Source organism: Chlorocebus sabaeus, chromosome 10, assembly GCF_047675955.1.
Source record: "Chlorocebus sabaeus isolate Y175 chromosome 10, mChlSab1.0.hap1, whole genome shotgun sequence".
Taxonomy (NCBI): domain Eukaryota; kingdom Metazoa; phylum Chordata; class Mammalia; order Primates; family Cercopithecidae; genus Chlorocebus; species Chlorocebus sabaeus.
Window position 1 is genome coordinate 87,771,217 of NC_132913.1, and position 14,461 is coordinate 87,785,677.

At 41.8% G+C, this 14,461-nt stretch overlaps 1 protein-coding gene across 1 annotated transcript in view; it reads left to right on the top strand.

The window, feature by feature from the left end:
• Positions 1-14,461, top strand: part of LOC103217611 (aldehyde oxidase 1) — an 88,056-nt gene that overhangs the window by 2,692 nt on the left and 70,903 nt on the right. Inside the window, exons 2-5 of the mRNA XM_007965786.3 lie at positions 4,478-4,535; positions 6,602-6,698; positions 10,771-10,879; positions 13,036-13,162. Of these exons, the coding sequence (XP_007963977.3) occupies positions 4,478-4,535; positions 6,602-6,698; positions 10,771-10,879; positions 13,036-13,162 (391 nt within the window). The remainder of the gene's footprint in view (positions 1-4,477; positions 4,536-6,601; positions 6,699-10,770; positions 10,880-13,035; positions 13,163-14,461) is intronic.

A 14,461-nucleotide genomic window follows, 5' to 3' on the forward strand; every position in this document is an offset into this window, starting at 1 on the left:
GTCTCACTCTGTTGCCCAGGCTGGAGTACAGTGGTGTAATCTCAGCTCACTGCAACCTCTGCCTCCCAGGTTCAAGCAATTCTCATGCCTCAGCCTCCTGAGTAGCTGGGACTATGGAACTAAAAGCACCCACCACCACTCTAATTTTTGTATTTTTAGTAGAGATCAGGTTTCACCGTGTTGGCCAGGCTGGTCTCAAACTCCTGACCTCAGGTGATCTCCCTGACTCAGCCTCCCAAAGTGCTAGAATTACAGGCTTGAGCCACTGTGCCCAGCCTATCATAAACTTTGTGGTTCCAGAGAGTAAGAGATTGTTGAGAAGAGTGTGGAGAGAAAACACACCCTAGAAGAGGGCTTTTGAAGTCAAACGCAATCTCTGGAATTAAAAACCCACCTTTGAAAAAGAAGCTTAGAAGTGAAGCCACTTAGGAGACAATAAGTGACATGATTGGCTTCTATTCTGCTTTTTGCTAAATTTTCTCAGGTCACCAAAAGTTGTCCTCAGGCAGAAGGTTTGACATCTGGAGGCAAGAACAGTGCACGTTGGCCAGGGACCTAGTTGCAGAGAATTTTCTGAAATCTTATTCACTCTACCAAGGCCCCCAGAAGAACAGATGACCCATTTAACATGGAGTTTAAGGGAGGAAGAACCCATGAATAAATTCTACCATAGATGCCACATTCCAACCTCAACTCAGGAAATGAAGCATGTCATTTCATGAGGCAATGAGGTGTGGAAATCAAAGGTATGGGCCTTGGAACTAGTCAGGGATGGGTTTGAATCCTGCACTATCTGCTCTGCGACTTGGACATGGCAGGTCTGGGGCCTCAGGCAAGGTACTTAATGTCGCTGAGCTTCTGTTTTCTCCTTTGCAAAATCTAGCTAATAACAGAGCCTTTTCCCTTGAAATTGGGGCTGATTAAGTTGTATGGAGAGTGGTTAGCAGGGTATGTGTACACAGTAAACACTTGATATGTGGAAACAATTGTTACTATCTGGACTAGAAAATAATCTGTTTCATGAGTAGAGCCAGAACCTGCTTAGAGGTGTCAAGGATGCTAAGAAGCAGTCATCTTGCATTATTTGCACAATGAGCATAGACTTTTGATATTGGTGTAGGAATCTGGAAAGAGCAGTTTATTGGCTAGCATTCTCTAAGGTTCTTGGTTTACAAGGGTGAGAGGAAATTTCTGGGCTTCTGGAATGGCTGCGATGATTCAGAGAAAAGTGGAGAAGGTGGAGGCAGCTTAGGCAGAAAGAAGTAACAAGCAAAATGCATTTCAAAAGCAACCTAAAGCTCAGGAAGGTGTGTCCTCATGGCTGTTCCCTGAGGCTTCTTTCTCTCCTCTGAGGCTGCTATGGATTATTGTTCTTCTCTACTAACTGCATCTCACAACATACACCCCTTTCTTTCCTCCTCTTCTCCCTCTCAGCCTTGGCCCTTCACATGCACCTCTACCCCTTCCTTATTTTCTACTCTCTCCCCTTTTATCTCTCTCTTCCTTTCTCTTTCTGACTCTGTCTTGGATCTGGCAGGGCCTCCTCAGGCACTAGTCACTGGCACTACACAGAGAAAAGTGATTTCTTAACCAAGTACGGCATAAACTTGGACTCTCCCAAAAGGGCTGGCAGTGATACAGGGGGGCAGATTCCACCCTCAGATTCAAGGCTATGCTGAGATGAGTACATGCAATAACCCTGACCGGAGAACTGGCAACATCTCTCAAATCCAGAGTCAACCAGAATAACTGTTACCCATCCCCTCTACACCTCCTAGCCTCCATCTGAGTCCTAACCTCCCTGTTTCATTCCCAGAGCTGCCAGGACAAGATGCATGCTAGATCCCTGCTCCCACTTCCTCCAAATACAACACTCACTATATCAAAACAACAACAACAACAACAACAACACATTTCAAACTGGCGGGACTTTGAGCCAGATTCCAATCCCTTGAACATTTCCTGGAACACATACCAAACAAGCATGACCACCTTCTTCCATGAATTCCTTCCTCAAATGTAGAAATATTCCGCAAGCCTAAAGTGCTATTCTTTACTAACTAGGCTACCCAGACCATGTCTATTCATTAAAATGGGGCTTCTGTGGTTTACCATCATATCTAGGAACAGACATTGTGAGGTTGGGGCAGAAGCTTTATGGTGTTATCTGAGACCCAGGTTTCTTCTCTCTTTTTTGTCTCCTGCCATGAACATGTTGCCTCATGGTCTAAGATAACTGCTGGGGTTCTAGCCATTTCATTCCTATTCCAAGGTAGCAGGAAGGAAGGACAGGAGAATGCATGCCAGGATAGACAACCTACAGTTTCTGCCACCAATAACTTCTGTGTTTTTCTTTATTTTCCATCTGTTCAGATGCCCAAGTCTGTGAGAAATTATTCATTACTTCTTGGTATCTCATACCAAATCATACATTGCATGTTCCAGTCATTCATTTCATTAATTAACACTTATTACATCCTGTGATATATCCCCACCACCAAGCTCAGTGTTTGGCATAAAGAAGAAAAGCAGAAGATGGCCTCTCTCAGGATCGAGATAGTCTTGTACACACACAAATGATTAAGATACACTGTAAAAAGTGTCATAAAAGAAGAGGTGAATACATCAGCCATGGGAACAAAGAGGAGGATGGTTACTTAGAGATGGGGAAGGGTATTTTAGGTGGCAGCACTCTCCATAGAGAACATTTGAGCAGGGTGGTGAACGGATGACACACAAAATTCTGCCAAGAAGAGAGGACAGATTTTCAGGACAGAGGGAAGCTTGCATGCACATGCAGTGAAGGTGAAAGTCCAATGCACCCCCTGGACTAGCCAGTTCATCCACATGGCCTGAGTTCGGATTTCTTCTTGTATTCTGGAAATGGTTGGCTATTAATTCACCTAAGATCCACTCAGTCTACTCATTTAAAAAGCACACTTTCTGGTTCCCCCTACCAGAAATCCTGATTCCATAAGGGTTTCATTTTAACAAGCATCTCCGTGATTCAGGAATTCCCGGAGTGGCAGTTTGGCAGCCAGGAGCCACGTTAAATTAGGCATATACATGAGATGATCAGGCTTGGGTTTCACAGCAGTCACTCTGGTCGTGGTGCAGAGGACGATATTGCGGGTACCAAGAGTGGAGGCAGGGAGACCCGTCAGGCAGGTCTTATAATCATTTGGACAATAGATGATATGGGCTCATAGGTAGTGACAGTAGAAGAGAAAGGAGTTTAGAGTATCATTGGAAGCCCAAGTGGAAGAACTCGGTGACACTGATTGTGGTGGACTGGAAAAAAAAGTTGAAAATAGCTCAGGTGTTTTAGCTTAGATGACCTAGCAGATACTGAGGCCATAAAGCAGTTTAAGGAAAAGAAGGGAAGGAGTAAGTTTGGAAAATAAAATAAAGAGTTCCATTTGAGAGCCAATTAAATTGAAGATACCTGAGAAGTCCCCCATATTTTTTCTTATCACATACGCACACACAAACAGACACAAACACACACACCAATCTTTCTATATTGCAGACTCTTCTAGGGCACAGATCTGACCTTGGTAATTGGCATATGCCATACCTGGCCTGGTGTATAACCTTTTAAAATTGAGGGTAAGGCAGCAGCCCTAGAATAAGCATATGTCCACTTCTCATCTACTACTTCCCAGGAGGGAAAATTACTATAATATGGTGAAAGATGAATTCAGCTTCTGAAATGGCAAAGCAAGTCATGCCTCTATGTGTTCTGTGAATCTAGAAGAAATGTCAAAGTTTTAGTGAAAAAAGAGAAAACATGATCACTTTGGAAAACATAACCAATCGTGACATTTTGATGTCATCCTTGGGAAAAGACAGCATGCTGTTCTGCTGTTATGCTGCCAGGCTGCTCCCATGAACTTGCCTAAGTGTGTCCTTGCTGCATAGTCTTTCATCACTTAGCATACACGGTTTATCTTCCCCTTTGTTTATTTGATTGGGGCCATGGCTGGTTATCTTTTACTGGAAACCACAATCATTTGAACAAGATAAACAAACAAGTCTTTGAAAAAATTAACTCTATCAATGTCCTAGAGGCTATTCTATTCCAGCAATTCCCCTCCCTCCTTTCTTTTCTTATTTCATCTACTCCCTCTCCAGTCTGAACTGTTCTACTAATGTCTTTACTCTCACCTGCTTTAAACTTTCTAGAAAAAAACTGGACAGGAGGTAGTGTTTCTGTTAGCGGAAACAATTGCCTTAGAGAAGAGCAATAACTCAGGACCAAGGACAGCAGCACAATTGTGGTGGGGCTCAAAATTACACCTAAGAGAGGTGGTTTGCATACCACAGGTATTCCATAAAGCTGAAATCTACTTGAAAATATGAGTAGAAGGGCTAATTAATTTGCATTTCCCTCAAATTAGTGTGATCCTAATGATGTGAATTTCATATTAGCTCTCTCAACTTTGTATGCCTAACTCTTATTTTCCCTTTGGTATAGGTGATAGAAAAAAATGTTGATCCTGAAACAATGCTGTTGCCTTATCTGAGGAAGAAGCGTATCCTTTTCTTTACTTTGAGTGTGTATGTGTGTGCGTATTTGTATAACTCCAATTTCCTCATTAAATGATATTTCAAATATACATTAGAGACACTGAGATATATTCCCTACTCTCATGGTTTTATGCTCATATTTGAGAAAGTCCTATAGTTTTATAGGCAAGGCACAAATGTGGCTGTCAGAAGAACCAATTTTTTTCCAGTCTCTGTATAAAATGGAGAAACTAGTAATGGAAACTTAATAGATGTTACAAGGACCTAAGTAAGCATCCTTTAGAATTAAGAGTCACAATATTTATACTCTGTCCTTAAAGACAAATTATTATGCCCATTAGGAAAAGGGAGCACAGAAGTCACCTGAAATGAAAGTAAAAGAAAAAATGGAAGAACTAAACCTGAAAATGTTATCCTAGAAAAACTTGCCAAATAAAACCATCTAAGGAATGGATTTTTAGCTTGGTGTGCATGAACTCCAGTGAGTTACCAGAGGGTGAAGGACACTATAATTATATGCAAAATTATGTTTCAATGGGAGTGCGTACATTTCTTCCCCCTGGAGAGAGTAAAATTACCAAAAGAGTACACAACTCCAAAGCATCAATAATTGTTTTTAAGACACATGAATATGTTTCTGAAACATGTTCATGAAAGTCATTCAAGAGCTTTAGACATAAAAAAAAATTAACATGACTTCCTGATTATCCACAGTACCTATGTGTAATATTTAAAGTTTGGTTCACTGTGAGTGACAGAAAACTCCACCTCATGGCAAACAAGATAGAAGGTAGGAGTTTCTTTCTTTCTCATTGTGTTAGTTCAGGTTCTTCAGGATGTGGACACCAAAAATGAGATTAAATGCGCCAGGATTTTATTAGGAGAAATGTCTGTGGGAAAGGAAGTAGGGAGTGAATCAGAAGAGGCTTAGGGAGCCATTTGATCACCATGTAAGTCTGACCCTGGAGATAAGGTTGAGTGGAAGGGCCCTAGACTGCTGGTCAATCTAAGGCATGTTCTTCAGAACCACTGGGGATGGTTGACAAGGACTCCATATCTCTCTGGAGCACTAAATCATTGGTGGAGAGCAGTTCATGGGAGGCATGGTCTTAATGAGAACTGGAGTGATCAGTATTAAAGTGTAGCAACAGGGTCCCTTGGTCAGTTACCCTCCATGTTGAAGGGAGGTCTGTGAGGAATGTTTGCATGGCTATCACACTCACATAAAGGAAGCCCACAGATAGGTGGATCAGGGCTGGTCAAGCAGTGTCACAACGTTTTTGAGGAATCAAGCAGCACCTTCCTCAGCACATAGCTTTCTCCTCACCATCAGAGATGACCAATGGAGAACCAGCCCTCATATGTGAATTCCAGCAAATAGAAAGAAGTAGTGAGCAAAGAAAGAAGCACCCCTCTCCTTTTAAGGACACTCTTCTCCTGGAAGTCATACACAATACTTATAATTACATGCTATTAGCCAGCACTGTTAATGACCCTGCCTAGTCACAGAGGAGGCTGGGAAAGTCTATTTTTTACTCTGGGAAGCCATATGTATGTGGCTAACAATTGGGGTTTCTATTTCTAAGGAATAATGAGAGAAGAGATATTAGGGAACAGATGGCAGTTTTTGCCACTGAAAGGCAGAGAAATACACAAACATGGCTAACATGACACGAATATTCCAAGAATTATCTACAATTTAATATTTTGCTTTGTGTCATCAAAGGCAGAGATAAGGATAAGAATAAATGTGCAATGTGTTTATACCTTCAAATACTCAAGCCCTTATATATATAGACTCTTTTTTCAGTTTGGCCCTATTTTTGGCAACCTGAGGTCCAGTTGTTTTCAAAGGGAGGATACAAGATATAGCACACAAAAGGAAATCAAGAATTTACAAGATTATTATAGCTGCTATAATAGTAATTATGACATAAACACATTATTTGATGAATATGTATTGAACTTAACTAATATTTAAGAGTCTGTGATGTTACTGTCTCCTAGTGGCAGGGCTATTCTAGAAAGAGAGTTACATAACACATATGATCTTTAACTATACCTCTTCCAGTTCGACTCACGGGAACTAAGTATGGCTGTGGAGGAGGAGGCTGTGGTGCTTGTACAGTGATGATATCACGATATAACCCCATCACCAACAGGATAAGGTACCATGCAGCAAAGTCCAGATATGGTTGAAATTTTTATAATTTTGAACTTTGTTATATTCCTTCATTTGGTAAATATATTTTGAGTACCTACCATGTGAAAAGAACTGGCCACTGGGGGTACAATGATGAACAAGACAGATACGGTCCCAGGAATATGAATGTGTTGAGAGAAAAATGTAGCATCAGTGAGGATAACATATGGTCAAAGAATTCCCCATCAAAGCCAGGCACAGTGGCACACATTTCTAGCTACTTGGGAGGCTGTCAAGAGGATTGTTGAGTTTGAGTCCAGCCTGGGCAACATAGCAAGACCTTGTCTATAAGAAAAAAAAAAATCCCCTGTCAAAAGTTGAATGGCTGCCTAACTGCCTGTCTGGGGAGGAAAGGCAGGGCTGAAATTGCAGGGGAGGATAATGCCATCATCGTATTCATGTATTACTCTTCCAGCCCCTAACTTACCCCCTTCCTCCCATCTGGTGCTTTCTCCATACATCAGCCAGAGTGACCTGGTTTAATTATCATCAGATCAAGTCATTCTCATACTGAAAAGCCCCCAATGACTTCCCATTATGTTTAACATCTGTTTATGTTTGGTATTTATCCTTCTTCACATTTGCTAAGTTTCTTGGATCTGTGTGTTGATGTCTTCTGGAAACTTCTCAAGGCATTATCTCTTCAAATATTTACTCTGTGCCACACACTCTTCCCTCTGTTCTTCTGGGACTCCAGTTATGCTAATGTTAGACCATTTTACATCATTTCACAGATCTCACTTGAAGGCTAAGGATCTGATCACTGGTGAGGTTTCAGATGTCTGCTGTGTTCCATACCAAACTACCTGCTGTCTGAACTCTGAGAGGTTCCTCCCTGCTTTACAGCCTGGTTGTCAGCTTTTTAGTTCATGAGGGATTTCTCTTTGCTTACCTGTCTCACCTTCCTTTGGGAGATCTATTGCAGCCATGCTGCTCTGTCTTTAGCCTCTAGGAAGTGGCGACTACCCTATACTCTGTGAAGTCTGAGTACATAGAGTTTCTCTCAGTTCTCCTCTCTCTCCCCCAGCCTTCTTTGTTTAAGGACCAGTATGCTCGGAAAGTTTCTTTTAGCTCTGCTTCCCTGCCTATTTTTGGGGAACTACCCCGGAACTCAGTGATCTCTGGTGGGGAAGAGATTGGAGATAATGCAGCCCAGCTTTATATTTCAATCTGTTGTTATCAGCCCACATGCAACCATTCAAAGTTTGTTGGAAGTTGGTCTGGTTTCTCCTTATTCCTGTTTAAGGCAGGTTCCTTTTCCTCCTTCAATTTCAGGAAGAGAATAATTGTATCTCAGGGATGAGAACAACTGTATCTTCTCTCTTATGAAGAGATTGTCACAATGGAGTTTATTTATTTATTAAGTTTTGCTCATAAAGTTTCTTTGTGTACTCAGCATCTGATGAGCTTTGAAAATATGTGATTATGTTCCTCGTATGGTTTACTTTGGTTTTTAGAATGAGAGTGGCAGTCTCTTACAACTTTCTACCTCTAAACTGAAAGCTCGCTTGCCTTTGAATCAGTACTCAAACTCTGTACCTTTGCTATCAAGCCTTTACCTTACCTACCTGGCCTCTGCCTGTCTCTCTAACCATGAGTAACACCACTCCCCTCGCATTCACTACGTTCCTGCCTCACTGGACTTTTTTCTGTCCCTCTTCCTTTTCTTAAACATCCCACACTTATTCTGGCCTCAAGGCCTGAGTATTTTGTTCCACTGCCTTTCATGTCTGGCCCCTTCAAATCATTCAGATTTTACAAAAATGTTGCATTCTCAGTCGTCCCCAATCACCTACTAAATAGCTGTGCTCCCCCTCACCTTCACAACTCTCTATGGGGTTAGCCTATATTAATGTATTCATAGCACTTCTCGACATTTCAATTAATGTATTTTTGTGTGTACTGTCCATGTACATATGTGCTGTCTTCTTTCAGCTAGAACACACACTCTACAAGGGCAGAGATTTTATCTGTCTTGTTCTCCAGTGATTTTAGCAGTGAATTTTACAGTTTCAATGTGGAACTCTGCCTGGCACATAGGAGGCACTCAATAAATATTTGCACTTATTTATAAATGAATACTATCCTTTCAGTCTTTCTTTTGTGTGTATATATATGGAAGCATACTGTACATACTGTTTAAAAGCCTGTATATTTTGTTAATTTCTCCTTAATATCTTATAATAATAAATTCATTCATGGTTATGTGTGTTCCATCCTTTGGGCGTACCAAAACCACCCCCCAAATACTGTCCACTTAGATTACTGTTAGTTTTTATTAGCATGAGCAATGCATTAATTAACACTCCTATAGATATATTCATGTTTATGTCTATGATTATTTCCTTATGATATGTCCATAGAGGTGGAATTGCAGTATAAAAGAGAGTGTGCATTTTAAAGTTTTTTTTATGTCTTCCTGTGAAATATCTCTCAGCAGTTCCCAGGGAGAACTCAATTTCCATTCTTACAAACAGTATGAGTCGGCCGGGCGCGGTGGCTCAAGCCTGTAATCCCAGCACTTTGGGAGGCCGAGGCGGGTGGATCACAAGGTCAGGAGATCGAGACCATCCTGGCTAACCCAGTGAAACCCCGTCTCTACTAAAAAATACAAAAAAAAAAAAAAAAAAAAAAACTAGCCGGGGGAGGTGGTGGGCGCCTGTAGTCCCAGCTGCTTGGGAGGCTGAGGCAGGAGAATGGCGTGAACCCGGGAGGCGGAGCTTGCAGTGAGCTGAGATCCGGCCACTGCACTTCAGCCTGGGCGACAGAGCGAGACTCCGTCTCAAAAAAAAAAAAAAAAAAAAAAAAAAAAAAACAGTATGAGTCTCATCTTCCCAAACTGTTGGTACTAATAGATATTATAAATATTAAAAATGTTTATTATTTTCTTTGACAAAAATTGTGTTTCTCATTGCTTGAGTCTCTCTTGATTTTTAAGGTCGAATACTTGTGTCATGTGTTTATTGGCCATTTATAGTTCTCTTTGGTGAATGAGAACATTTAGGAGACATTGCGAGTTGGACATTTTCTAGCAGTGGTTCTATCGGATTGAGGAGTTCTGGATCCCACACCCTGTTTCTTCTTCTGAAGCTTGGTATCACTTTTACTTTATGGCTCAACCAACCCCTGGCCTAGCATCTATCTGAAAGATGCAATGAGCTCTAGGTGGGTGTGTTCCCAGACAGATGAGGTCTGGCTGCTTGTTCTTGTGGTCTAAAAACAAGAAGCAGACAGACTGGGAAAGAAGAGAATTTGTTTCTGCAACCAGTTATAGGGAGAAAGTCGAAGTAACTCACCAGACCAACTAAACATTACCAGATTTTTCCTAGTGCTTATATGCATTCAGTGTACCTACAAGCCGAAAGCCAAAATGTTTCACTGTATCTAATCTTTAACTAGGGCCTGGGGTCTAGACAATTACTTCAGAGCCTTGGAAGAATGACTTCATCTAAAGTGGATCCTGGTACAAGGTGTACAAGGTGTATAAGAATGTCTCCATTATTTTAATGGAACTCTAAGTTCTGAGGAAGCCCAGGTAGGCTCTTAATGGCCTTGTTTTTACATTCTGGCCTTTGTACTAAGGCACCAGTTTCTCCAGTTCTTTAATGTTTAACTTATGCATTCATCAGCATGACAGTGAGGTGTTGGTGAAGGCTGGCTTCTCTGGTTACTAATGGAGACCTGGCCTGCCATAGGTGGGTGGTTACCTGTGACTAGAGAATGTCAACCCCTCATTCGAGCAAAAACCATCAAAGTTGTGACAGTTTTTGATAAGTAGACACCATTCTGGAATTAGAATTAGGAGGCCTAATTTTAATCCTGCCTCTGACACTCTGGCTGTGACCCTGAGTAAATCACTCTGATCCTCAGATTCCACTTCTATAAAATGAGCCTGGGCTAAGGAGGAAATGTATGTGTAAAACCTGGGGACATTATACAAAAACCTGCCACAGTGGAGAAGCTCAATGAATGCCTGGCCCCTTTCCCACTGGATGTGACATAATTTGTAATTTGTGCTTTTCTTTTGCATTCTGAAGGCATCACCCAGCCAATGCCTGTCTGATTCCCATCTGTTCTCTGTATGGTACTGCTGTCACCACAGTAGAAGGCATAGGAAGCACCCACACCAGAATTCATCCTGTTCAGGTGAGGATGTGCCTCTTCCCTACAGGGTTTCTGTGCTTTAGAAACCTCATGACATTGAGTCCCTGAGATTAAGAGAGTGGAGGAGCCTGGGGCCTGCTGCCTTGGCCACTCCAACAGATACAACCTAGCTGGGAACAAGAGCGAAGCCTGGCGTGTTGGGATATGTGAGTGTCTTTAACTAACTTCTTGGAAAGATGCTTTTGGAAGGCTAGAACACTTTTTCTTCTCTAAGAACGCCCTGACATTTGTGGGTTTGTTTTCTGTGTTCTAATTAGATGGGACCTGTCTATTTGACATCTTCTAAACTCATAAAGAAACAAAAGCCAGGTACAGTGGCTCACACCTGTAATCCCAACACTTTGGGAGGCCAAGGCAGGTGGATTGCTTGGGCCCAGGAGTTTGAGACCAGCTTAGGCAACATGGAGAAACATGTCTCTACAAAAGTACAAAAATTAGCCGGGTGTGGTGGTGAGTACCTGTAGTCCTAGCTACTCAGGGGTGCTGCGGTGAGAGAATCACTTGAGCCTGGGAGGTTGAGGCTGCAGTAAACAATGACTGCACCCTGTACTTCAGCCTGGGTGACTGAGTGAGACCCTGTCGTAAGAAAGAGAAGGAGAGAGAGGGAGAGACGAGGGAGGGAAGGAAGAAAGGAAGGGATGCAAGGAAAGAAAGAAGGAAGGAAGAAAGAGAAAGAAGAGCCATGTGCATTGAGGGATATAATTTTATTGTGTTTTTTTTTTTTTAAATAAAGTGGAAAATAACATCATCTTAAGGCTGAGTGAAAATCTCAGCTACCAAAAAGCTTTGTTATACTTAGAGCTTGTTTGGAAGACAGATGAGAGGAGTTGCCAATAAGTTTTTTGGCTTTTCTCCTAAAGAAGCACCTTGTTAGAGTTTTAGCCTCAAGTAAAAAAGCATCTTCAGACACCTGACTCTTTATGTATATATTGTCCATAAGAATGCCATTTCTAGGCTGGGCGCAGTGGCTCATACCTATAATCCCAGCACTTTGGGAGGCTGAGGTGGGCGGATCATGAGGTCAAGAGATCGAGACCATCCTGGCCAACATGGTGAAACCTTGTCTCTACTAAAACTACAAAAATTAGCTGGGCATGGTGGTATGTACCTGTAGTCCCAGCTACTCAGGAGGCTGAAACAGGAGAATCACTTGAACCTGGGAGGTGGAGGTTGCAGTGAGCCAAGATCGTGCCACTGCACTCCAGCATGGTGACAGAGTGAGACTCCATCTCAAAAAAAAATAAAAATAAAAATAAAAATAAAACACAAACAAAAAAGCCATTTTTACTTGTTTTTATCGAAGTTAATGAAGATCAAATATGAGGAAAGATAGAAGAAGGAAAAGATAGGAGCAACATAGAAAATGACCCAAGTTCAAATTTTCTAGATTTGAAGGAATCTTGGATTCTATTTATTTGAAAGATCATTACCTAGAGGGAGAGAATTTTGCCTGGATCATGATGAAATATCATTAACTAGAGGAGGAGAATTGTGCCTGGATGCCCATGTGAGACCTGGTCATACACAAGCATCCAACACCCTTTCATTTCCTTATTGACGTGGAACTCCCATTGTTACAATGTTGCCAGAAGACAGCTTCCAAAATCAACTTGAACCTTAGAAGTTAGACTCCAAAGCAAAAATGCTAGAGGGAGGGAAAGGTAATAAAAGCATTTTATTTTATTTTTCATTTTTTTTTTTCACTTCTCAACTTGAGTGTAATTTCGTTTATTTCTCTGAAGGATTTCCTTTATCTCAGTAATACACAACCACAACTGCACATTGAAACCAACCATCCGGGAATCTTTAAAAGATGTATGCCTGTGCCCCATTCCCAGAGACTCTGTCAATTGGTTTGTGGTGCTGTGTGGGGCTTGAAATCTTAATACTCTCCTGGTGATTCTCAAAAGTGGTAACCACTGCCTTAAGTGAAGCTCAAAAGCAGATGAGGCCCAACCTCACAACAACCCAGCCTCGGGAGGGAGGCACCTGGGATGAGAAGGGCTCTCGGGGGACTCTACTGCAATCTTAACACGCAGACAAATCACCTGGGGATCTTGCTAGAATGCAGGCTCCAATTCACTAGGCCTGGGATGGGGCCCAAGATTCTGCATTTCTAACCCTTCCTGTGCTTCCAGGAGAGGATCGCCAAGTGTCACGGCACCCAGTGTGGCTTCTGCACACCCGGGATGGTGATGTCTATCTACACGCTGCTCAGGAACCACCCGGAGCCCACTCTGGATCAGTTAACTGATGCCCTTGGTGGTAGGTTATATGAGCATGCTTTTATTTTTTAATATTTATTTATTTATTTACTTAGAGACAGAGTCTCACTCTGTTGCCCAGGCTGGAGTGCAGTGGCACGATCTTGGCTCCACTGCAACCTCTGCCTCCCAGATTCAAGAGATTCTCATGCCTCAGCCTTCCTGCAGGCTTTTATTTTTTCACGATGATGATAATGATAACAACCGCTAATATTGGATACCTTTCATGTGCCACACACTGCATTAAATACTATTTGAAGATTATCTCATTTGATCCTCACAAAAAATTTATAAGACAGATACTATTGTTATCTCCATTTCATAAATGGAGAAACTGAGGTTTGGGGAGAGTGATTTGTTCAAAGTTACGTCCCCAATAAGTGGAAGAGCTGGTTTGTTCAAATCGGGATTCAAACTAGACCCACACATTGCATTTGGCTGATGTATTTCTGAAGTCCCTTTTGTTTTTATAATCATTAAAAAGCCAGTTATTCATCAGCCCTTGGGAATAGTCCTGTTATCTCCACGTGCTGCTCCGTCACCACTCTCCCTACTGGGTAAGTGGGTGCTTTCAGGACCATATTCAGCATCAGAGGGCTGCTGATGGATACAGCATAAAGTCAGAGACTGAGATCTTGATACTTATTGCAAAGAACTGTCTCTATCCACCCTAGAGCGTTTTTGTCAAGTTCAGGAGCTCAGTGTGCATGTGCCGGAGGGATATCCTCATCACCAAGATTCTAAAGTTTTTTAAGTGATGCCCTCTCAAGTCGTATTTCTGGTGAAGTTCCCCATGGCTGCGTTTGTCTTTGTCTCAGGCCTCCTGAAGACCTCCTTTCTCTGCTAGAGAAAATGAGCCTAAAGCTCATAGGTACACTTACTCTGCAAAAATTTTCCAGTGAAAACCAAAACAAATGGACGTAGAAAGAAGAGACATTGCTCATAAACTGTCTTCTGCCTGATTTCCTGTAGATCTTATCATGAATTTGATTTCATGGCTGTTTATGATGTGAAAAAGTGATAAGGGGTTCTCAGATTTCAGGGTTCTTAGATCATACATGAGAATTTGTGGGTAATGAAGAATCCTGGGACACACCCCTAGAGAGTTTGACTCAGTAATATTGTTTTTTAAATAAGACTTCAGATTTAGGGGTGGAGGAGGAACACCGGACCACACTGTGAGAGAAACGCTGGCCTAATGATTTATTATAAATAAATAATGTGCCCAACTGCTTTCACAGTTCAATAACTACCTTTGCTGCCGTATAATAACTTTGATCTTTCTATTGGCTGAAGCTTA